At 50.5% G+C, this 24,879-nt stretch overlaps 1 protein-coding gene across 1 annotated transcript in view; it reads right to left on the bottom strand.

The window, feature by feature from the left end:
- Positions 1 to 604: 604 nt before the first annotated feature.
- Positions 605 to 24,879, bottom strand: part of PLEKHD1 (pleckstrin homology and coiled-coil domain containing D1) — a 33,912-nt gene continuing 9,637 nt past the window's right edge. The window contains exons 2-13 of the mRNA XM_004370984.1: positions 17,031 to 17,124; positions 16,585 to 16,674; positions 16,326 to 16,402; positions 15,382 to 15,473; positions 13,935 to 13,987; positions 8,235 to 8,329; positions 6,720 to 6,813; positions 5,094 to 5,272; positions 4,423 to 4,555; positions 3,880 to 4,024; positions 1,151 to 1,300; positions 605 to 833 (exon numbers count right to left, since the gene is read on the bottom strand). Coding sequence (XP_004371041.1) covers positions 664 to 833; positions 1,151 to 1,300; positions 3,880 to 4,024; positions 4,423 to 4,555; positions 5,094 to 5,272; positions 6,720 to 6,813; positions 8,235 to 8,329; positions 13,935 to 13,987; positions 15,382 to 15,473; positions 16,326 to 16,402; positions 16,585 to 16,674; positions 17,031 to 17,124 — 1,372 coding nt within the window. The 3' untranslated portion in view covers positions 605 to 663. The remainder of the gene's footprint in view (positions 834 to 1,150; positions 1,301 to 3,879; positions 4,025 to 4,422; positions 4,556 to 5,093; positions 5,273 to 6,719; positions 6,814 to 8,234; positions 8,330 to 13,934; positions 13,988 to 15,381; positions 15,474 to 16,325; positions 16,403 to 16,584; positions 16,675 to 17,030; positions 17,125 to 24,879) is intronic.

The following is a 24,879-nucleotide window of genomic DNA, read 5'->3' as shown; positions in this document are numbered from 1 at the left end:
TGTGCCTGAGTTCACCTGAATGGCAGGGGCATCACTGGATGGTCCCCAAACCTCAGGAAAGGTGGTACCATGGCAAGTGTGGGGTGCTGTGAGCCCAGATGCTGCTTCCTAGGTCCCTTTCTTCCCTACTCCACGATGTGCAGTGAGGGGCCTCGGCTGAGGAATGTCCAGTGAGTGTCAGAAGCAAAGAAAGGGCCAGGAACCCCCAGGGGACAAAGGCATATCAAGATGGGCTGGGAGTAGGGCCTTTATACATGAGGACCAGGGGCAGGCCAGCAGTCACACAGGGAGGGCCAGAGAGACACAGTGGACACAAGAGAGGGTTGCTGTCTTAACCAGAGGGGCTGGCCCTGCCTGCCCACACAGCAGAGCACACAGTGGGACTCTAAGTTCTCCTTCCCCACCCCACTCCCACCCAAAAACATCTCCACATACAACCATGGTGACCAGGCACCCCAGCTCAGGCCTGCACAGGCCTAGTATAGACCCAAGGACAGGGTTTGGGGTGGGGATGAGGGTGAGCTCCCAAGGGGAGCTCTGGTCCAGAGGAGAGGCAACCCCCAGACAGCTAAGGGGAGCCAGGCTGGTCAGGCTTCCATCAGTGCCTCTTCCCCTCTCCCAGCCCATGGGAGAAAGACTTGGGAAGCAAGGGAGAAGCATCCATCACTTTCCACCCCGAGGAAGCGCGGCAGGTCCTCCAGGCTGGGTTGCCATGATGTGGTAGATGGATTCCCGGAAGCGCTGGTCTCGGCTGAGCCGCTTGGCCACCTCCTTAAGTTCCTCTATGTTGTTGGCTTCCAGCTGGGAGGTCATGAAGGACTGGGATGGCTTCACTGGGGAGACAGTGGCCCCGACCAGTGTGAACAAGCGCTCCCTCCACCAAGGCCTGTCTGGTCCCTACACCAGCCACCCACAACCACCGCCTCACAGTCAGTCCTATGCACACCTGCCTCAGCCACTGAGCCTCTCCCCAACCCCTCCTGTCCATGGCTCCCACAACCTGTGAGGAACCCAAGGCTCTGAGAATTCTGGCAGAGCCAGATTCAAGGCCGCACTGTCCGGCCTCAGACCCGGGCCAGGCCTTACACTCCCCAGTGTGCTCTCCTCTTGCCTTGTCACCGAAGGCCTGTGACACAGATGATGCACTCACTGTCATTCCAGGAGGCACTGGAGCGGCGCCGGTGGAAGCGGCAGCTCTTGATGCGACGAGTGGCCGCCTTGTGGATGTACACGGAGTTCTTCATGATGACCGGCATCTTGGCCTCCAGCTCCGCGTTGCGGATGCACTCCTCGAAGAACCCTGTGTGGCAGGCCAAGAAGGATGCAGTGACACTGCTCCTGCCCCTCCTTCCCTCCTAAGAACCCAGGTAGCGTTGAGTGGGAAATCTTGACCCCCATCCCTGGAGAGACCAGAACCACCTTTGCTCATCAAACCACAACCTGCAGCCATCTTGTGGGAGGGCTGCTGAAAACAAAAGCTCTAAGCTTTTGAAAAAGGGAAGAAACTCTAGGCTTTTCCCTCAGCTCCCACCCCACAACCCACAGCTAAAGGAAGCAGCGCCAAGGAGGCACCTACAGGCAGGTGTCTAGGGAAGAAACTCTGTCAGAGAAAGCCTTCCTCTAGAGCCGGCACCCGGAATTTGGACTTCTAGCCTCCTAAACTGTGAGAAAATAAATCTGTTTGTTAAAGTCATCCACTTGTATTTCTGCTACAGAAGCACTAAATAACTAAGACAGAATTTGGTACCCGAAGAGTGGGATGCTGTTCTAACAGATACCTAAAATGTGGAAGCAGTTTTGGAATTCAGTAATGGGTAGAGGCTGGAAGAGTTTTAAGGTGCCTAATAGTAAAAGCCTAGATTGCCTTGAAGAGACTGTTGGTAGAATTATGGACGTCAAATGTAATTCTGGTGAGGGTTCAAAGGAAAGTGAGGAGAGCTATAAAGTCTCTGTCATCTTAGAGAATACATATGGCACCAGCAACAGAATGTTGCTAGAAATGTGGACATTAAAAGTGCCTCTGGTGAGGCTTTAAAAGAAAATGATGTGCCTTATGATTGGACAATGGAGGAAAGGCTATACTTTTTATGCAAAGGCAGAGGACTTGTCTGAATTATATTCAAATGTTTGGTGGAAGGTAGAACTTGTAAGTGATGAACTTGGATATCTGGCTCATGAGATTTCTAAGGAAGATCTTAAAGAGCCCACATGGTTTCTCCTTGCCACTTATAGTAAAATGTGAGAGGAAAGAGATGGACTTAAAAATGCACTGTGCAAAATGGAAACAGAACTTAAAGATTTGGAAAATTCTCTTGTACAAACTAAGGACCTGTGTCCTAGAATGTTCACCAAGGATGTGGCTACACAATCTTTTGTTAGAGATTAAGCCTGTGCCTGATGTATCCAACCAACTATCACAGCAGAAAACCCATGAGCTTAAGACTGAAGGGGTCGGAGACAGAATGAAAGGAAAGAAAACTGTCTGCCTTTTGGAATTGTACAGGTAGGAAACAGGCCAAAGGAGCTATATCTGTTGTCCTCCAAGAAAAAGACCATCCCTGGAGAAGCTTACAGATCAGCAGAACTGTTGGAAAGAGCACGGGAAGCAGGGCCTTCCTGGTTTCAAAGCGTGGGGCCACAGCCTCCTAGGTTTTAAAAGAGTCAGATCTTTGCCAGCTTGATTCTGTAGTGTAGAGCTACCATTACAGTGTGCTGGGAGATGAAGCTGCCACCCAAAGCTGAGGGGGCAGGGCTGCCATGCCCAAGGAGCAGAAGAACAGGGCCTGCTGGGGCCAAGGGGGGGCTGCGGGGCTGAGGGAGTGGGGATGAACTAGGAGAATGGGGCCGCCCAAAGCGAAGTGAGCAGAGTTGCCATCCCAATGGGCCTGGAAGGCTGAGCTGAAGCTCAGGGCTAAGGGGTCTCCACACAGAATCTAGAGGGCTGGCCAACACCCAGAGTCTGAAGGGCAGAGCCATTGTCCAGACAGTCTCAGAGAACAGAGGATTATTTTCAAGCCTTGAGAGCTAACGTAATTTGCTCTGCTGGGTTTTGGAGTTACTTGGTGCCTGTTATCCCTTCTCCCCCTCCAATTTCTCCCATTTGTAATGGAAATATATACCTTGTGCCTGTTCTACCATTGTACTTTGGAAGGAGACAACTTGTGTTCTAGATTTCACATGTTTACAGATGAGGAATTTTGCCCCAAGATGGAATATACCTAAAGTCTCACCCATCTTTAGTTTAGATGCTTCAGAATATGAGATTTTGGACGTGGAGTTGATTTAAGACCTTTGCGATGATGTGATGGGGTGAATATGTTTTGCATGTGGCAAGGGTGTGAATTTTGGGGGGCCAAACGGTGGAATGTTATGAATTGAATTATGTCCCCCCAAAATATGTGTTGTAAATCCTAACCTCTATGCCTGTGGTTATAATCCCATTTGGGAATGGGTTGTCTTTGTTATGTTAATGTGGCAGGATTAGTGTAGGGTGTATTTTGAGTCAATCTCTTTTGACATATAAGAGATTAAACACAAGCTAGGAAGCAGAGATGGAGGAAGAGAGATGTCAAGCCACCTGAAGACTGCCCAGGAGCAGAAGCTTAGCAGAGACAAGGATTTTCCTCCAGAGCTGACAGAGACAGAAAGCCTTCCCCTAGAGCTGGCACCCTGAGTTTGGACTTCTGGCCTCCTAAACTGTGAGAAAATAAATTTCTGTTTGTTAAAGCCACCCACTTGTGGTATTTCTGTTACAGCAGCACTAGATAACCTCAACGCCTGTACTGACAGTACTGAACACCTAATACACATCAAGCCCTATGCTGGACACCAGGGCCTCTTCCAGAGCTGAGGGCCCAAATACCTGGGGTCAGGACTTACTTTTCAGATGGCTCACGTCAGCCCGCATCCTCTCCTCCTTCTCCTTGTTGCGCACCTTGGAGTTGAGCCCTTGTTCCAGGCTCCGCAAGGCCCCCTCTGCCTCCCGCAGACGCCTCTCCAAGTCCATGCGGACCTTCACCTCAGCCTGAGGGGGGAGGAAATTGGTCCTGGAGAATAGTTGCCATCTCCCACGGAAGACTTCCCTGGTCACCTCTGGCTCAAGTGGGCTTTCTCGCCTCCAAACTTGGATGGAAGTTACTACATCCTGCCTCCACGTCTTATCCCCTCAGCCAGGTGGCCAGAACTCAGCCCATGCACCCAGCAGGTGTCTATCAATGATGCCCCACTGAAGTGTGCCAGACTCGCTGCTTCCCTTTGTGGAGGCTCCATCGCCTACAGCTGGCTATCTGGGAAGAGTGGCAGAGATCATTCAGGCAGCCACCTGGTAAAGTGTGGGGGTGTGAAGGGCCTGTGTGGGGGCCATCTCCAGGTGAGGGAAGGGCCCCTTAGCCCACATGGACCCCAGAAGGTCTGGGCCAGCACCTTGAGATCCCGCTCGGCCTGCTGCTTCTCTGCCGTCAGCTCCTGCAGTGAGCTCTGCAGTGCCTGGGACTGGCTTGAGTAGAACTCACGCTCCTCCTCCAGGGCCCGCGAGCGCTCCTCATTCTCCTTCATCCTGCCAGGGCAGAGGAGACACTCAGTGCTCACTTGCTTCTCATGTGAGCAAGTCAGTCCCTCTTAGAGACCAGGCTGGAGGAACACTGAGGCCCACGCTTTGTGAGCCGCAGAACTTCCTAGATTTTGTCACCCAGGTGATGAGGGGGATGGTATGGTCAGTGATGGGAGCCCTAGAGTTAGGAGACCAGAGTCTTGGCTCTAGGATTTGCTAGCTCTGTGACCTCAGGAAGGTCATATAACCCCCCTAAGCCTCAGTTTCCTCATCTGTAAAAAGGGGCTAAGAGTACCTGCCCAGGCTTCCACAAAGCACTGCTATAACAGCCTAGAGGTAATCTGTATGGTTGACACTATTGCAAGAGATTATTATAGAATCAGCATTGGGTTCTTCAGCCATTTGCCTGGTGGGGAAACCAAGTTCTAGGCAAAAGGAAGTGAGTGGCCTATCTGGTCAGTGGCAACTGAGTCCAGGCATCAGTTTGAGGAAAGTTTTCAGACCCTAAGCTGACCATAGACTTATGAATCTTGGGCTACTTCACCTCTTCTCTGCCAGAAGCTTCTCCTCCAAGAGCTGCTGCATCTTCTCCTCAATTTGCCTTAGGTTACTATGGAGACACCCACTGAGAGGGGGCTGCTCACTCTGACTGGCCAGTGTCTGCAGCTGGTTCTCATTCTTCTCCAGCATTTCCAAGGTTTTCTTCTTCTCTAAGGAGAGTTCCTGGAGTTAGGAGGGAAGGAAGAGAAAGAGCCTAACTGAGGTACTCTAACATGGCTGCTCTCACTTGCCTTCCAATTCCAGGGAGTGATGCCCTCTTCTCTCAATCCTCTGTGGGGAACACCTGAAATATCTTCACTCTTCCCTGAGCCCCAACAAGAGAGTCAGGGAGCAGTTCAAGGCAGCCTCCAGTGGGAGGTGGCACCTACTAAAATTGAGTCTCAAGGCCCAAGGGCACCATGACCTTCTGACGTCTTTGTTCCTCCAGGGTTGACTGAGGAGGTATGTTGGCTTCATGTGAAAAACATTTAACAGGAGCCAGCCCAAGAGCAGATTTAGATGTTCTCCCACTTATCAGACTGGGATTTTGCACAGTACAGAAATTCTGGAGTTGAAAATATCCGTAAGAACCACCTCCAGGCTGTGAAACAGGGAAAGATAAACAAATAAAGGCACCAGAACAAAGCCTCAGCCAGTCAAGGAAGAATGGAAAGGAAACCCCCTCAGCCTTCAAGGCAATTCATGGATTCCATAAACACTTATGGGTCACCCATGAAGCTCACTCCACTTGCTGGGCTTGGAGAGGCCACTCAAACACAGACTTGTGAAGGTCATAGTTTGGAAAACACAACTTAGTGTGTTAAGTCCAGTAACAGACATACAAAGTGCTGTGGGAGTCCAAAGCTCAGTGCAAATACCTGCCTAGAAGAGTCAAGGAAGCTTCACTAAGGTGATATTTGAGCTGGGTCTTAGAAGAATGAATAGGAGTTCTCCAGGCAGAGAAAAGATGGAAAGGCCATTCTGTGTGGAAGAAACAGTATGGGCAAACGTGTGGAGGAATGAAAGATCTTGGCTTCCTGGGGGCACAGTGGTTTGAAGTAGGGGTTGAGGTGTCTTTGTGTGGAATGCAGGGGGCAGCAGAGGGAGAGTGGGGCAGGAGGAGAGGAGAGGTTGGGACTGGAGTTGGCACTTTCTTGCCATGCTATGGAGTTTCCCTTTGTCCTTAGCACATGCCACCTCCTTCTCCCCAGTTTCTGTGGTATCAAACAGAGGTCACCTGGTGATAATTTCTCTTCATACTCAATTTTGCCTGGGAGCAGCTAAGTGAATAAGCCACAAGTAGGAAGTGGTAGGTGCTCCCACCACACACCCTAATCAATCTTCCATCTGGTATAAAAATATAAGCACTAAAAAAGGCGGATTTCCTGAGGCCATGGTCAGCAAGGGCAAGCTTGACTTTGTCCTTCTGGATCTGGGAACTTCTGCTCTGGGCCTCATGCACAGGTTGGAGTTGCCAAAGGTCCACAGAGAGGAGACCCTTTCGATTAGCCTCCCTTCCTGCCCCATTCCCCTTGCAGATAACTTCCTGGGGAAACACCATTGGAAAAATCAGTATCACATGGCCCACCAACCAGCATCCCAGTCAACCAGCCCAGCAGTGGCCCCTCACCTCCAGCGTCCGCTGCAAGGACTCTGTGAAGTGCCTCAGCTCCTTTTTCTCTTGCTCCACACCCTTGAGGCATCTTGCTGTCAGTTCTAGCTCTCTGCAGGGATAGAGGACTGGGTATGGCAGTGTCCACCCACCCCCACCTCCTCTACACACAGAAATGCTTCTCCTTCACCTTCTGGTATGGCTCAGAGTGCTCTTAAAGGTCAGCCCCTCTTCAACCTGGGCCTCAACAACAGCTGTAGGGGCCTGGGGCTGAGAGAAGCAGCTGCTGGCAAAGCGGGGTTGGAGTCGCTTGTTCAAGGTGCATATGCCATCTGTCAGTTAGGACAAACCCAGGGCCACCCCATACCCCACAGAGGTGTGCACTGGAGGAGAAGCAAAGGGGCCGCAGGCTCACCCCCCATCTCCCTTATACAAGCTCCTGCTAGAACCCAAACTCTGACAATTAGACATAGCCGAGGTCCCTCTCAGGGGTGACAAACTCCTTACTGCCTTCTTAACAAGCCTTGGTCACCTCAAGTCTTTACTCTTGTTTCTCATCCTCCTGCTTGGAATGCCTTTCTCTTCTGCCGAGCTTTCCAAATCCTACCCACACTTCATGGCCCAGCTCCATCTAACCTCTATTCAAGCCTACATGGATCATACATATTTCTTAATTCCTGTAACAGAAGAAATCTGCCTATGCCTTGTAACACCTGATTATATATTATTGTGTTGATGTTTCCTGGGTGTGAGTCTAGTTTTCCCAACCAGACTGTAAGATCCTCAAGAGAGGGGACTTGTCTTCTACTCCAGTGTCTGGCACAATTATGGAAGCTGAGGAGGTGCTTGGCGATTCACTTGGTAAGATCCTCTGAACATCTCCCTCCCCAAAATACAAGTCTACTTGACTTCCTTTTACAAGGTTGTTGCAAGATAGATTTTTCTGAGCTATCACTGATGATGAATGGTGATGATGATGACAAGCACCACCACCAACACTATCCAGAGCAGTAGTCCCCAAATCCCCGGACAGCTGGGAAGGCTTTTATAAATATAGATTTCTGGATATTTTCAATTCAGTAAATGATTATACTAAATTTGCAAACCATAGGTGGGACTACAGATCTCAACCATCATTAGCCAAAACGTGAAAGGACAGTGCTGGAAAGACAGGGAATGTTGGGGTCTTAGTTAATGAGACATGTAGGGCAGCTGGGTACTGTCTGGCCTTGGATAGGAAAGGCTTTCATGGAGGCAGGAGGGGGGCTTGCTGCTTGGAGGGATACCTGGCTGCACCTGTCCACACCTCATACTCCACAGTGAGCAGAGACGACCCATTTGTGGGGGTCTACAGCTCCTTCTGTACACATCCCAAGACCTAGAGCATTGAAAATGTAGACCCAAACCAAGTCATCAGTTAGTGAGTATCCCCTGGGCGGAGGTCTCTTCAGGCCTGACCAAGAACATGGGTTCTGCACACCGTAACCTAGATGTGCCCTCCTCCCCACTCCCCTTCTGGGCCACCTCTACCACCTCTTGATCTGCTCCTGCTCCATTCTCAGCTCCTGCACCACCTCCTCAAACTGCTGCTTCTCAGCCTCCAGCACCTGGTTAAGGCGCTCAAGCTCCTGAAGAAAATCAAAAAGAGAGAGAAGAGTCATGGGAAGCCCACTTGAATCCAGGGCACCCTCTAGATTTAGCACAGTCTGGAACATACACCGGACCAGACTTGCAACAAGTCCTGAGGAGCCCTGGCCCCACTTGATGACACTGTCTCAGCAAAACCAAAACCTGTAATGAACGTGGCCCATTAAAAAACACTGTTAGCATGCTGAATGCAGGTTTAGAAATGATCCTAACATTATTTTCCTGCAGCTGCATATGATTATAATTCTGGACGTCTACTACATTGGGAAATTCCAGTCACTGACACCCTAAGGCAGGTTGGCTAGCCCTCAAGCCCTGGAGGAGAAAGTGGTGAGTGTATATTTCCTTTAAAGAGCCCTAGAGTGGTACTGGCTAGGAAAGGCAAAAAAAGAAAAGAAAAAAGAAAAGCAAGCCATTTCTAACCCAAGAGTCAAAGAATTAGGAGATTTTTTGCTTAAGGTATCTGGAAAGCAATGAGCCCAGATGACTGCAGCTTCACAGGTATTCAGCCCCAAGAGTGCAGGAAAGACAAAAAGCCCAGGACAGGCCCTGGAGCCAGGTGAGGGGAAGGGGAAAGAGACCAGTCCCTTTATGAACCTGATCACGAGCCACTACGCGCTGCAAGTATGTGCCTTCAGGGGTCCTATCTTCCCGGGGTTCACTGGGAGGTGGTGCTGGGGGAACACTTACAAGGGAGGTTTGGCTTGCAGCGTTTTTGTGACAATGGTTTGTTTCTTGACATTTTACACTGTAGGAGGATATTCTATCTTTCTCATCTTCTACCTCCAAATTACATTCTCATTTTCACCAGCAGCCCCCAGTTATGTCTCCAAGAAACAGAAGGTAAAACTGACCCGCCTGAATGGTAAAATAATCATTTGGCTTTTCTTATTCCCATCCACCCCCACAGTTGGCCCCAGGAACATGTGGTAAGATGCTGTTTTCTACCTGGGCCAAAATTACATGTATCTGGGCAGCATTTACTGCTGTGTGAAAGGATCAGAGAAACAGGTATCCATGAATTGGAGTCTTCCAGGGTCAAAGGAACTTTAAAGGTAATTTGGTCTTTATTAGACACTTGAATCCCCTGCTTGGGTTTTCCTCCAAGAGATAATCCAAGCTCTGCTTGAATGGCTCTCCACGACAGGGAATGCCCCCTCTTAAGGTAGTCCGGCAGTCCCTAGGTGGTGCAAATGGTTAACGCCCTGAGGTTTGCGGCTTGAGTTCACCTAGACGGACCTTGGAAGAAAGGCCTGGCGATCTACTTCTGAAAAATCAGCCATTGAAAACCCTATGGCACACCATTCTACTTTGATACAGCTGGGGTTGCCATGAGTCAGAGTCGACTTGATGGCATCTGGTTTTAAGGTAGCCCACATCATCCCTGAACAAGCTGATAAAAAATTCTTCCTTTCAGGCTCAACCCTCTGCCAGGCTCGGGACTGCCACTCTCTGAAAGCTGCAAGTACACACTGATGACGTAGACTTTGCTGAAAGTTTTGTGGGCCTACATCTCATCCATGGAACAATAACTTCCCTCCGAAACCCCGTTGGCCATCTCTGTCCTTTGCTCAAATTTTCTCTCCTTTAGGCAGCTGCTTCACTCTCTAGAACTTTCTCTCAGCCATACACCTCTCCCCTGCCCCCTCAGCCCTGAAGCTTATATATCCCAGTCAGCAAAATAAGAGCTGGTTAACAGCTCTTAGGAAACCAGAAGACTGGCCACGCCAAGGATGGCAGCTGACTCCCAGCCATGCCGAGTTCCTCAAGGTGCTTAGGAGCAGGGACATCCCATTTCATGCCATCAGTTCCATTTAAGTCAAAATCTGCCTCCTCATAATTTCTGTCAGTGGGTCTGATGTCTCCCCTTGGGGCTACAGAACAAGACTAATCCCTTTTCCTCTCAAGTATTTGGAACAGCTATTCTGTCCCCGTGTCATCTCTCCTGCAGGCCAAACAATTTGTTTACCATCCTTCACAAAACGTGATTTCCAGTCTTCCACAAAGCTAATTATCCTTTTGAAAAAGAAAAAAAAGGCAGTGGCTTAGGCTCCTGATTGGTTGGGGGCTCACACTAGACCGTAATTTCTGTGACACAGCCACATTTTCACTCATCTTGATATCCTCAGTGCGTAGCTCAGCAGGTGCTCGGCACACATTAAGCACACATGTGTAGCATGAATGAATGGAATTTTAAAAAAATCTCACTGGTTTTTTCTCTCCTCCCCACCCCGGAATTGCATTGAGACTATAAATTAATCGGTTGGAATCTTCACTATATTAACTATACTAACATTTTGTACTCGCAAGGCTGGCCCCGGGCATTTCCGGTTTCTCTTTGTGCATGCCCACATGCAAAGCAGAGCCCTCACAGTTCAGCCAGAAAAAGGAAGGTGGGCAGGAGGCTGCCCACTTCCAGGGATGACGGAGATAAGGCCACGGGGGCTGGGCAGCCCTGGGGGACCTGCATCCAAGGAAGGGCATGTTCTTCTGGGTCCAGGCAACTGAATCCAGCATGGCTCCCCTGCATGCTCTGCTCTGGCCCCCAGAGTCCCAGGCCCTCCTGACACATGGAGGAATCAGGGCTGCGCCACCATCACCCGGCCCACGTCTGCATGTGCCTTTGTAACCCACAAAGCACTCGCTGCATCCTGTTTCAGGTACCCTCACAGCAATCCAGGAGTGGGGCAGGAGCAAGCATTAGCTTTATCAGAGTGTCACAGAGGGAGAAACTGAAACTCAGTGAGGTCACGTGGCCAGTGACAGAGCTGAGACTCTAAGTGAGGGTTCCTGACTCCAGACCCTGAGTCTTCCTTTAGGCCAGGCTGCCTCTCAGAGACCACACGAATGATCAGAAGAATCTTCATCTTATCATTGGACCTTCGACCAAATGCACAAGAGGCCCAAGACACACACAGATGATCTCTGGGGCCTGGTGTGGAAATGGGAAAGGTGGACCCATACCAAGCAGAGGAAGGAAAACCCCTGGCAGAATGACTCTGTGGCAAAGCCAGGAATAGATCTGAGTTCTATTCCTGATCTAGAGCACTCAGCTGACAGGGGAATGGAACCTGGGCACAGTTCTCTCCCGGTCTGCCCAGAGCAGCCTCCTCGCGATACCAGCTGGGCCTGTGTTGAGTCTTACCACATTTTGTACCAGAGGTTCACAGCTGACGGGCCTCCCTCCTTCAGTGTGCCGTGGCTTTAAGCAAGGCCTGTGTGCAGTAGGTCTCCGCTGCCCTCATTTTGTGGCTAAAGACCTAGATAGAGTGTCTAAATTTTCCTCCAGCTTACTGCTGTCCCAGATTTCGCCTCTCTGATGGATAAGGCTGTCTCTCTCCCCACCAGTGGCTGTGTCTGTCACTCCATCCCACCCCTGGCTTCCTGGATCACTTGTCTTTATGTTGCTGACAACCTCCTAAAAGTCTCACTTCTTAAATTGTACAAAAGTGTATGAAGAAAATGCCAAAACTCTAGCGCAGGACTTAGATGAGGGCCTGGGGATATGGGACACCCAAGACACCGCTGAGGGGAAGAGGGCTCAAGGCTGTCAGGATGCTGAGCCTCAAACTCCTGCAACCCTAATGCAACTTGCAATGGATTGAGTTTTGGTGATTGACAAAATGGTTGTGAAGTCTAGCTGGAAGAATAAATGGGCAAGAATATCTGAAAAAATTTTGGAAGAAGAAAAATGAAGGTGGACTATCCGCTGGGATGAGAATCAAAATGTAATGTAAAGGCGTGAGAGTCCATGCACTGATTCAGCCCACACACACTGACCAAGCACGCATCCTGGGCTAGGTGATGTGCCAGGCACTGGGAAGCTTTGGGGCACAACGGGGATGTGGTGCTTCTTGACTGTAGGGCCTGTTTTAGAACTTAGTGAAGGGTGGTCTGCACTTTTCCTGGACAAGCTGGGAGGGGTAAGGGGTTATCAAGAGTCAAATCAGAGAGTCAGGCATGGAGCCAAGGCTGAGCCAAGGATGAACCGTGACTTGCTCAGGAGAGGGCAAAGAAAAACAAATGGGCAAAAAGAAGTGGACTGCATCAGGCTCTGTCTCTGTTGGCTCCCCTGGCCAAGGCACCCTGCAGGTTCAGGCCCCAGGCAGCTCCCATGCACGATGGGCCCATAATTAATAATAACATGATTGTAATAATAACAGCCACAGATATTTATTAAGCACGTTATCATGTGCCAAGTATTTCATATGTAACATCTCACTTACTCCTCACAATGTCTCTAGCAAAATGGAATGTATTATTTTCCCCATTTTTCAGATGAGAATATTGATATTCAGAGAGGTCAAGTAACTTGTCCAAGGTCACACAGCTATAAGTGGTAAAGGTAAAATACAAACACAGGCAGCTGGCTTCAGAATCCACATCATTAACCACTGCCCTCCCCTGCCCTCCAGGGTGGTGACTGACTGACTCCTCGGAATATGTGAGGCCTGATGATGTGGGAAGTTCCACATGAAATGGACTTCAGTGGCTTCCCCACCATCAAATGAGACAAGGGTCTCGTCTACTTCACAGGCTAACCTGTTGCCATCGAGCTGACTCTGATTCATAACGACCCTATAGGAGAGAGTAGGACAGAACAGAACTGCCTCACAGGATTTCCAAGGCTATAATCTTTAGGGGGAGCCCTGGTGGGGCAGTGGTTAAGAGCTACGGCTGCAAACCAAAAGGTCAGCCGTTCAAATCCACCAGCTGCTCCTTGAAAACCCTATGGGGCAGCTCTACTCTGTCCTATAGGGTCACCATGAGTTGGAATCAACTCGACAGCAACGGGGTTTTTTGTTTAATCTTTAGGGAGCCCTGGTGGTACAGTGGTTAAAGCAACTGACTGCTAACTGAAGGGACAGCGGTTCGAAATCTATGGCTCTGTAGGAGAAAGATGTGGCAGTCTGCTTCTCTCGAGATTTATAGCCTTGGAAACCCTACGGGGTCGATATGAGTCAGAATTGACTTGATGGCAGTGGGTTTTTCGGTTAATCTTTATGGAAGCAGACTGTTACATCTTTCTCCTGAGGAGCAGATGGTAGGTTTGAACTGCTGACCTTTTGGTTAGCAGCTGAGCACTTAACCACTTTGCCACTAGAGCTCCTAATGCTTGGCCCTTTCAGGACTTGTACTGCTGACATTTAGAGAATGAAGGGACCTCTGAGATGATGAAATCCAATCACTTCATACTGCCACAAGCCCGTCTATGGATGATAGAGGCCACCCTCAACCTCCCTGTGAACACCACCATTGACGAACAACTCCTCACCTACTGACACAGCTAGTCAAATTTTTGGATGGCTCTTACTCTAGGAGGAAGGCGCCACCCTTTGACTTTCCTCTCGGGGGATGGTGAGGAGACGTACACTTCTTGCCATGAAGCTGCAGCAAGTTCCAAGCAGTCATCTCACTTGGCCCCCGGCTCTGCCCTGTCTGATTGTCCAGCAAGTTATCTGGGTGTCCAGCACCCCTACACCATTCCCTAATGCTAGAAACCCAAGCCAGTACACCTTGGTTGTCAAGGGCCTCACAAGGTGAGAGGTGGGTGGGGAGGGGCAGCAATTCTGAGTGTGTGCCTACCTCTCTCTGCTCCCTCTGCAGGCAGAGTTCTTCCGTCTCCTCCATCAGTTTATCTGCCAAAGCAAGCACACACACACTGTCACAAAGAGCTCACTCCAGCTCTGAGGTCTGAGGGTGACCCCCAGCCCTCCCAAGGAAGAGGTCAGCATTGCCACGGCCATGTTGGCCAGAGAGTGGGGCCAGCTCCTGGGGATGGACGCTGCTACGTTGGCCTGAGCTGTCACCCTCCTTTCCCACCATCATCCCCCACTCACGAGCAATGGCAGGGCCTCGCCCTTGAAGCTCAAGTGGGTTTCTGTGCCCCCAGGGATGTTGTTAGCTGGGGAAGTATCCCCAGCCTACCTCCCACCTGTGCTAGTGTCTGGCTAGTGGAGGAGGGCAGGTCTTGGGAGCAGGTGGGTGTCTGGAGCAGGCAGAGGGGAATCAGTGCTGGGGCCTCAAGTGTCTGTCAGGACCTAGAGACCCCAGGTGCAGGACCAAACACCCGGTCTTGCCTTGTCTCCAAAACAGAGTGTGTTTACTAGCCATTCCAGGGCACAGGGACCTAGAACCTGTGGTCAGGTCTAAAGTGGACTGGGAAGGGGGACCATGGGGGCAAGTCTAGGACCTGAAGGTCCAGGGCAGGACAACAGCATCAACTACATTTATGAAGCCCTTACCACACGCCAGACACAAGTGCCTACACTCATTTTCTCATTTCACCAATCCCCCTAATCCCCATACCACCTCTAAAAGGCAGGGACTATTTTTATCTCCATTTTAAGCATGAGGAAATGGAGGCTCAGAGAGGTTGAGTTGCCTAAAGACTCACACAGCTAATATACAAGTGATGAAGCTGGGTCCAGAGTCCAGGTTCTTAACCACCAAAAAACAAACCAGCCAGAAGGGACAGGAAAGCTAGTGATAGGGAACCCAAGGTTGAGTAAGGACAGTGTTGACATGTAGTGGGGTTGTTAATCATTGTCATAGGGCAACATGTGTACTAACTGTTTAATGAGATACTATTTTGTTCTGTAAACCTTCATCTAAAGTGAGAATAGCAGCACAACTGGAAGAACGTAATTGATGTTACTGAATTGTGCATGTAGGAGTTTTTGAAATGGTGTATCTTTGGCTATGTATATTCTCACCAAAAAAAAAAGGTCGAAAAGGGAGAGGGTTGACATGTTGTGGGGTTGTTAACCAATGTCATAAAACAGTATGTGTACTGACTGTTTAATGAGAAACTATTTGTTCTGTAGACCTTCATGTAAAGTACAATTAAAAAAAAGAAAGATAAAAAAAAACAAACCAAAACCTATTGCCATTGAGTCGGCCCCCGACTCCCGGCAACCCCGTGTGTTATACAGTAGAACTGCTCCACAGGGTTTTCTTGGCTATAATCTTTATGGAAGCAGTTTGCTAGGTCTTTCTTCCACTCAGCTTCCAGTCCATCCTGCCAGCCAACCTAAATACTCTTGCTTTTCCTTGGCCAACTGCAGGCCCTGGGCCTCCAGGCTTTTGATCATGGCTTCTCCTAGCTGGGCGTTCCTCCAGGTCCTGGGGAGGGAGGGCAGATGGGAAAGCAGAGAGAAGAGGAAGAAACACAACATCATTAGAACAGAAGGGAAGAGGAAGAAGAGAATGTGTATGTTTTTACTCGTCCATCCTTTCTCCTCCAGAACCCCAGCTCGAGCTCTTCCTGGCACCCAGTGCTCTGGGCACACCACCAGCATTGATTGGTTACAGTAATTGGAGGCCAGCCCAGGCTGCAAAGTGGGCCACTGGGGGCCAGGCCAACAGCACTCTCAGAGAAGGGACGAGATTGCTTCCTGGGCTGCTCGTACATCACCCAATGCCCACCACCTAGCCCAAGGCCTGGCATGGGCACACTCAGTGTTATGGGTTGAACTAAAAGCACAGCCCAGCTCAAACAGACAGGTGCCGGGGCAGGGGTCAAATGGACTGTGCTGGGCTGGGGTTTCCGTGTTCTGGACCCTGATTTACAAGCCCTAGCTCCAGTCTCCACTAGGATTAACTATGGGCTGGGGAGGTGAGGTGGGTATGGAGAGGTGGCCAAATTGGAGGAGTGATGCTAAATTGGCTCCCAAGAGCTGGAGACAAAATGGTGCCACATCTGCCAACAGTGACTCTAGAAAGCAGTGGCATTCAGCGCTCATGTAGAACCCTCACAGATTGACTAAAACTGCCTGTTTCCTTTCACCCACGCTCACCCATGCCCACAGCCCTGTCTTCAAGGAAGCCCAGAAAGCCCCCTCCCTGCCTTGCCCTCTCCTGAGGACCTCAGTGCCCACTGGGATCCCAGCAGACACAGGGAGCTCGGAGGTGCCCAGCCCATACCCCTTCCCCCTCCGAGCCCTCGGGCTGCCCTTGCTTCCTGTAAGGACTTACACCTTCCCAGACTCCTGCAGCATCTCCAGCCACTGGGCCTGCTCAAACTCGGACTCAGCAGCCAGCACAATGTTCCCCTGCCAGGAAGAGGAGCCACAGGGCTGCCTGAGAGGTGGGTCCCTCCAAGGGTGATGGAGGCTGTGCCCACAGGTCTGGTCTCCCACCCCCACCCCACGGCCCTATGGCAGGCCTCTGGAGTGGTCACCCTAGGGAGCCTGGGGATCTGGGGAAGCCAGGCTGAGTAGAGAGCTTTACTCACATGGAAGTCCTGGTGAGAGATCTTCATGGCGTAGGGCATGCTGGGCTCTTCCTTGGCCTCTACCAGGCAGCCCCCCAGAGGGATGACACCCTGAGGAAGAACCAGAGGAGGCAGCCCCAGCCCCGCCCAGCCCAAGTCACTCAGGGTCCCTGGGGGCCTCAGCCAAAGCCAGGTCCTGCCAATGACCTCAGGCTGGAAGCTAGACCCTGGGCCACTAGACAGAGGCCAGGTAACTCAGAGGGGAAGGGAAGCTTTGAGGCACAGGAGGGTGGGAGGCCAACCCAGAAGGGAGACAGGGGGTCTCTCTCCTCTAGAAGAATCTGCTTGCCAGACTCTCTGCTAAGCCAGAGCAAGACCACGGACAGTCCCTTACCCTCACAAGGCCCCATTCCCTGTTGCCCCCAGTGGACCCTCCCCAGTTGTGGCCCTGGGAGAGGTCACCTCACCTTAGGATGTATATTGAAGTATTTATTGGTTTCAAAGCTCTTTTTTTCACTCTCAGAGTAGTAAAGCAGAAAGCTCTCTTTGATGATGAAAAACCTACAGAGCGGGGTGGGGAAGGAGGGGCAACCAGGAGAGAAGGGGTGAGGTTTCTCAGGACAGCAGACACCCTTGGGGGCCCTGGACTCACATGGGAGCCCCTGGGGATGCCAGCTCAGACTCATCCTTACCAACTCAAGTTGCACATCTGTGCGAAGGCCTCAGCTGGCCAGCTGCCCTTCCCCACAGGCTGTCCAACCCTCGGACAGTGGGCAGCTGAAATGGGAGGCCCATGGCTGGTTTCTGGGCCTGGCTGCTCCCATGCCCCCTGAACCAGCAGCCTTGGCAGGGCGTCCGTGGCCCTTCCCCTCGGGTACCTTCAGCCCCTTGAGCCATCACCTCCAGTCACTTAGGGTCTGCCCCAGGACGGGGAGAAGGAGGGAAAGAAGACTCAGGATTCTAAGATGGGTCTTTTGGCAAGTAATCGTGAAGGTTGACAATTGAGTGGAATTGGGGTACCAGGCTGGTGAGGAGACACTCTACACAGTGACACCTGCATACCCATTTGTCTCACATGGCTCCACAGCCTCCTTTTGGGACTGAGGTCTGACTTAGGATTTCTGTGACCTGGTGATTTCTGGTTGTTGGGGAGATGACATCCTTGATGCCAACATATGGAGCACTTGGACCCACCCTGGGGACTCTCTCAGGGCTAATGAGTGGGGCTGACTGTGACAAGACACCAAGTATCTCCCAGGGGAAGACTGATTGGCCCTGTGACTCAGGGACACACAGGGTGGCTGGCTTCTTCCTCCCAGGGCTCCTGCTAATGCCCCGCTGTCATGATGGGATGTGAGTAGAACTTGGTGGAGATTCTGAAAGTTGTTGAAAGTGTGTGTGTGTGCGTGTGTGTGTGTGTGTGCACACACTTGAGGTGGGAGTTGAAAGCAGTGGTGTGCGGAAGCCGGCTTACATGGGCTCTCGATGGCCGACAGTGTGACTCTTTTCCCCACTCTGCATTCAGTGACAGCACACTGGTAGCTCGATATTGGCCATGGTGGGAGTAATTACACCATGAAAGTCATCAAACGCTACAAACGGTGCTTTCCCCCTGCCAGAGTTGGCTGTTAAACATTTACCAGCACACCACTGGTTGAAAGTGCCCTCTTGTGAGGGGCTTGAAAAGTCGCTGGTGGACATGACACCAGTGAAGTTTCTCAAGGTTCTACCAGCCACGCTGGTGATTGTTCCTGAGGCCATGGCTGCTGCGGGGGAAAGTCCCTGGGAATGCTGGCAGCTGACATTCCTCTCCCCAGCAGGGAAGTGACAAGCAGCTTTGTCCTTGGATCTAAGCCTCATACCAACCCATTTTTTTATTTCCACTGACCTTCTACCCCTCCAGATAGTGAATGCAGCCCTGTAGACCCTGCTCAGAGCGGACACACTGCTAATGTCAATTCTTCCTCCAGGCCTTCCTGCCCCCAGTGGGGAAAGAGCAGACTGACAGCACCCACTACAGAACTGTAGTGACGTGCTGGGCTTTCCAGCTCTGGAACCCAGCCCACCTTCTCAGCTTTTCCACCAGTTCTGCCCTTTGGGCTTTCCGCTCCAGACAAACCATTGAGCTCACTGCCTCCCAGCGCACGAGGTTTTGCACTATCCTGCAAACACAGATTGTGTTGTTCTACCTGGAACGGCCTCCCTTTGCCCTTCACCTGGCTGAACCCTTCTCAGTCTTGGTGACCAGCCCGGCCCATGCTGATGTCCCAGCTCTTCCTGCGCTTGCCCACTGGGCTGTAAACTTGGCACCTAGCACCCACTGTCATGCCCCTTCAGTTCTGGGGGCCTCAGTAGACGTTCCCTGACTGTTCAGGGGGAACTTCAGACAGCAGATAAGAGCACAGCATCAGAAAGACCTGCCATTTCCTATGAGAGGTCTTGGCAATTAACTTGACCTCTTTAAGCCTCGCTTTCTTTACCTGTATAATGGGGATAATGACACCTACTATACCCAGCTGCTGTGAGGATCAGATGAGATTGTGAATCAAAGTGCTCACCACTCTGCCAAGCAGGTCTTCGAGCTGGTTCGTTCCAGTTTGAATCCCTGCTGAAAATCTGCATTTCTAACAAGTTTCCTGCTGAGAATTTGCTTTTCCACACCAGATATACTGAATCAGAATCTATAGTTTAATAAGATCCCCAGGTGATTCTTATGTATAACTTCTGAGAACTTTTAGAAATGCAAATTCTCAGCAGGGGTTTGAAGGCCTGCTTCCAAGTCCCAGGACCCAGGGCTGGGCTGGGGCGGGGGGTGCGGAGCTGAGCGATGCATTCTCAGTCTAAATATGCATCACTTGCAGGATCATTGAGCCAGATGCACTGGGCTGCCTCCTGGGGCCTTCCTCCTCCCTCTTCAAGGGCTTCTGAAATACTTCCTTGTCCTTCTGCCACTCTGGAGCCCCTCTCCACTCAGGACAAAGCACTGTGCCAGGGAGTTGGGCAGCGGGTGGCCAGACAATCATTAGACACATGGGCAGGCAGACAGCAGAGGCTCTGGAGTCGGACAATCCCCCTCCTTCACAGCTCCAGCCTCAGGCAAGCCCCAATCTTGCTGAATTGCCCTTTCCTTCCCTGTAAAATAGGGGTACAAATATCCTTCTTGGGTTCATTTGTTGATTCAACAATAATCATGGAGTGTTGACACGTCACAGGGTTGGCAACTAATGTCACAAAACAATGTGTGTATTAATTATTTAATGACAAACTAATTTGCTCTGTGAACCTTCACCTAAAGCACAATCAATAATAATAATAATTACTGAGCTTCTACTCTGTGCCAGGCACTGTTCTAGGTGCTGGGGACACAGCTGTGGACAAGAGACAACAGTTTCTGTCTCCACAGAGCTTACACTCAAGTGTGTGTGTGGTGGGGAGCTGTTAGTTGCCATCGAGTTGATTCCAACCCCATGTGGGCAGAGTAGAACTGCTCCACAGAGTTTTTAAGGCTGTGACCTTTCAGAAGCAGATCACCAGGCCTGTCTTCTGAGGTGCTTCTGGGTGGGTTCGAACTGGCAACCTTTCAGTCAGTAGTCCAGCACTCGATGGCTTGTACCACCCAGGGACTCCTGTGTGGTGGGGAGGTGGACAGTAAATAAGAGAAATACGGTGTGTCCCAGGTGCCAATGAATGCTATGGAGAAAAATAAAGCTGGGTAAGGGGAACTGACTGTGACGGGGATGGGAGGAGGACACAGGTTTCAACATTAAATAGGGTGGTCAGGGAGGGCCTCATTAAGGAGAGGGAAGGTGCTGCAGGTAGCTGCGCCGCAGGTACAAAGGTGGGAAGTGCACTGCGAAGATGCTGCCAGTGTGGCTGCAGCGAGTGAACCAGGCAGAGCAGCCGGCCAGCCGTGGGGCACTGTGGGCTATTGTAATCACAATAATGATAAAGCTAATAATTACTTAGCACTTCCCACAAGCCCAGGCTTGTTTTAAGCAGCTCCCTCTGTTAATGCATTTAACACTCACAGTTACCGTATGAGGCAGGTGCTCCCTGTGCAGAAACAAAGCAGAGAGGGGATGTGACTTGCTGAAGTCACACCGCCAGCTGATACAGGCTGGCTTTTTCTGTATCTCTGTAAGAGAGACAGCCACTAAAGGGTTGTTTGTAGGAGTGGCATGATCCGTCTCACACTGTAACAGGCCCATCCTGGCTGCTGTGTTGAGATGTTGGGGGCGGAGGCAGGGGGCTTGTTAGGGGCTATCGCCACAACAGGAGACAAGCTCAGGAGCATGAAGGAATGTAAAGTCCTCAGCACTCGCTTGGCACATAACCAAAACCACCTGTTGCTGTCAAGTTGATTCCAACTCACAGTGACCCCATGTGTGCAGAGTAGAACTGCTCCATAGGGTTTTCTTGGCTGTAATCATAATGGAAGCAGATCTCCAGGTCCTTCCTCTGTGGCACTGCTTTGTGGGTTTGAACTGCTAACCTTTAGATTAGCAGCCGAGTTCAAAATATTTGTGCCACCGAGGGACACCCAGTTGTCCCCAACTGTCACACCCCTCCCTTCTCGTTCTCTGAAGTAAGGGACAGAGACAGGCAGGGAAGATGGATGGATGTCCAGGGCAGCCTTTGCTCCATGCCAGCCAGACTTCAGCTGGCTGAGGAGCCCCGGTGGGCTGCAGGGGATTACAAAGGGTCCATAGGCCATATATGCCAAGCCTAGCCCAGTTCCAGCTGTTCTTGGCTAGGTGTGGGTGGGGTGGGGAGGGGAGGGGAGTTGGCACAGACCTGGAGGAGGAGGAAGCCCACTCCCTGGCTGGCAGGGCTGCGTATTGCCCAATGAAGGGCACACATGGCAAGCAAGCTTCCAGGACCCAAACAACAGCTGTGCTTATAAACCTGTCATTCTGACTGCAAGCCAGGGGCCCCTTCCTCTGAGCCCTGCAGAATCTGGCTGGGCTGGGTAAGGGCTGGAGATAATGAAGTTTATTGAGACGGAACCATGTGTCAGCTACTGTGCTATGTGCTCTACATGTATCTGTGTATTTGATCCATGTAACAATCTGGGGTGGGGGGTGCGAGGGTAAGGGCTTTTTACTCCTATTTTACAGATGAGGAAACTGAGGCTTAGTAGTTAAGTAATATGTGCAAGGTCACACAGGACAGAGGTGGCGCTGGGATTGGAACCCTACTCCTACTCATCCCACCACACTGCCAAAGCAGTGCTTCCTCCTTTCTGCCAGCACCAGGGCAAGAAAGAGATGGCCAGAGGCTGTAGGTATAAGGGCTGGGGTAGCCTAGGGTTAGAGCTCTGCCACTTATAGCTGTATGGCCAAGGCAAGTTTCCTAGTATCTCTAAGCTCAGGTACCTCATCTGTAACTTGAAGATAATAGTACCTATATCTCGTAGGGTTGTTGGGATAATTAAATTACAGTGAAACCTGTAAGATCCAGAGCTTGACAGGACTGCCTTGTTTTTCCAGGTCTTGCAAGTTTTCTGCCTTTGACAGAGTGCAGCCTTACCACTTTTCTATGGCTTCTTTTTGTGGAAAATATTCGAGTTTTCCTTCTCTGATGAGTTTCCACCTTACACAGGCTCCAGCTTTCACAAGTTTTACTGTAGTTTGTTCATATAAACCACCACCCATCTGTCAGTTGGTTGTACTGTGGTGGCTTATGTATGTTGCTGTGATGCTAGAAGCTATGTGTTCTGGATTGAATTGTGTCCCACCAAAATATATGTTGTAAATCCTAATCTCTATGCCTGTGGTTATAATCCCATTTAGGAATGGCTTGTCTTTGTTAAATTAATAAGGCAGGATTAGTGTATCTTGAGTCAATCTTTTCTGAGATATAAAAGAGATTAAACACAAGCTAGCAAGCAAAGATGGGGTAGGATTGATGCCAAGCCACATGTAGATCTCCAAGGGACCAGGAAACAAGCTGAAGAGACAAGGATCGTCCTCCAGAGCCAACGGAGACAAAAGCTTTCCCCTAGAGCCGGTGCCCTGAATTTGGACTTCTACCCTCCTAAACTGTGAGAAAATAAATTTCTGTTTATTAAAGCCACCCACATGTGGCATTTCTGTTATAGCAGCACTAGATAACTAAGACACTATGCTACTGGTATTTCAAATAGCAGCACGGTCACCCATGGTAGACAGGTTGCAGCAGAGCTTCCAGACTAAGGCAGACTAAGAAGAAAGGCCTGGCAATCTACTGAAAATTAATCAATGGAAATCTTATGGCTTACAACAGAACACTGTCCAACTTGCTTGCTTTGGACATGTCATCAGGCGGGATCCATTACTGGAGAAGGAAATCATGTTTGGTGAAGCAGAAGGCCATCGAGGGCAAGGGTGACCCTCGGTAACATGGATTGGCACAAAAACCACAATGACGGACTCGAACATGCCGGCCATCGTGTGAGTAATGCAGGACTGTGCAACATTTCATTCTGTTGTACATAAGGTCACTACGAGTCAGAATCAATTCAATGGCATCTATCTACCTACCTGTCTGTCTGCCTGCCTATGTATGTACATACGTATGTGTGTGTGTGTATATATATATTTTTTTTTTTTTTTCAGATAAAGACTTAGAGCACTGTCTGACACATGGTAAACATTCAGTAAACATTTTGCTATTATTGTTGTTGTTAGGCTCAGTATCTGCTGCAGCCTTGACTTCCTTTCCCTTTAGTGCTCACAGGGCTCCTGTGGGAAGATTCTTGGCTCCAGCCCAACTGGCCAGCTCCGTGTCCTCCAAACAAATGGCGTGTTCGTGCATCTGCCCCTCACCCCTGTCTGGGGCCCACCCCTCTTTCCAGGCCTAGGTTCGTTCCTGGGAGAAGCGTAGTCCAAAAGCCCTAGCCCTTAGGACCCTCCTTGTCTGCCCCATTCGGTGAAGGCAGGAGAGTGCGTGCAAGGTAAGGCGACTCTCTGGTCTTAAAGAACAGTGTTTGCACCTCTAGATTAAGGAGGATTTGCGAGGTGCCAAGACACACACTTGGTATTTTTTGGCAAAATTTTTGACATTATAGGCAGATTTTATTGGCATTATCTGCTTTAAATTTCTCACAACTCTAAGAGGTAGAGGTATGGCTTTTTTCTATTTCACATTCAAGGAAACCAAGGCATGGACAGATTATGCAACTAGTAAGTGGCAGAGATGGAAGCTGAACTCAGCTCTTTCTACTGACAAAGCCCATGTTCTCCACTGCTGTGCTCTGACGCCTGGTCATCCTCATCACTTTCTGACCTGGAACTGTCTTCCTAGAGTTTATCTCCACAAAGTGGCTACAAGCTCCTGGCCAGCTCAGGTCAGAGCACTAATGAATCCCCTAGCACAGCCAGGTACTTCCTGCAGATAAGAGGAGCCCTGGGGGGTTTCAAATGGGGCATTTGTGAGGTCAGATTGTAATTTTAGATGTAGGAGTGTGGCCTTGAGGGGGACTGCAGCCAAGCAAAGGGGCACATTAGTTATTGGGAGGTAAAAATCCGTAGATCCTGTTGAATAATTACACAAAGGCAGGGTGGGGTGACACAATGACCAGGAGTCCAGCTTGGGTGACAGGGTTGACACATGCCACCCACTGAGCTAGGGAACCCAGGGAGGGTTTTCCTGAGCTCTGCACCCAGCTTTTTCTGCCTTCCCTGGTGCTCTGAATGCAACAAGGCCTTAACCACAGCTTGATCATCAACACTGACCTCTCGATAGATCCAGCTGGACCAGAGGAAGAATGCTACTTGGGCCCACAGGTACCTTCCAGGCTGGGTGGGTGCTGTTAAAGAAAGGCCTGTCCACTCTGCCGGCTCCTTCAGTGTTTGGAGACACAAAGGCTGGGTCTAGGGTTGGGGCTAGAGAGGGTTTTGCAAAACAGAGTGAAAGAAATGTGGAGTTCCAGGGAAATCCTGGAGGGCAGTGAGGAGGAGGAGTGATGGGAGGGGGCAGAAGAGAGAGCATCAGGGAAAATGTAAGAGTCTGGGTGCTACAGGGTCAAGAGGCCGTGGTGAACCATTCCATCCCTTGTGTCAAGGTGTATACACCGGACAGCAGATCAATCCATAAACCAAGTAAGCAAGAAGTTAGAGTCTTTTAGGGATTAGCAGAAACCCTGGCTCAGGTTTTAGACTTCCTTGGATGCGGAATTGGAGCCCTGGTGGCACAGTGGTTAAGAGCTTGGCTGCTAACCAAAGAGCTGGCAGTTCAAATCCACCAGCTGCTCTTTGGATACCCTATGGGGCAGTTCTACTCTGTCCTAAAGGGCTGCTATGAGTCGGAATTGACTTGACAGCAATGGGTTGGGTT

This window comes from Trichechus manatus, unplaced genomic scaffold, assembly GCF_000243295.1.
Source record: "Trichechus manatus latirostris isolate Lorelei unplaced genomic scaffold, TriManLat1.0 scaffold00010, whole genome shotgun sequence".
NCBI lineage: Eukaryota > Metazoa > Chordata > Mammalia > Sirenia > Trichechidae > Trichechus > Trichechus manatus.
The sequence above is the reverse complement of the archived record's forward strand: the minus strand, read 5'-3'. Positions and strand labels throughout refer to the sequence as shown.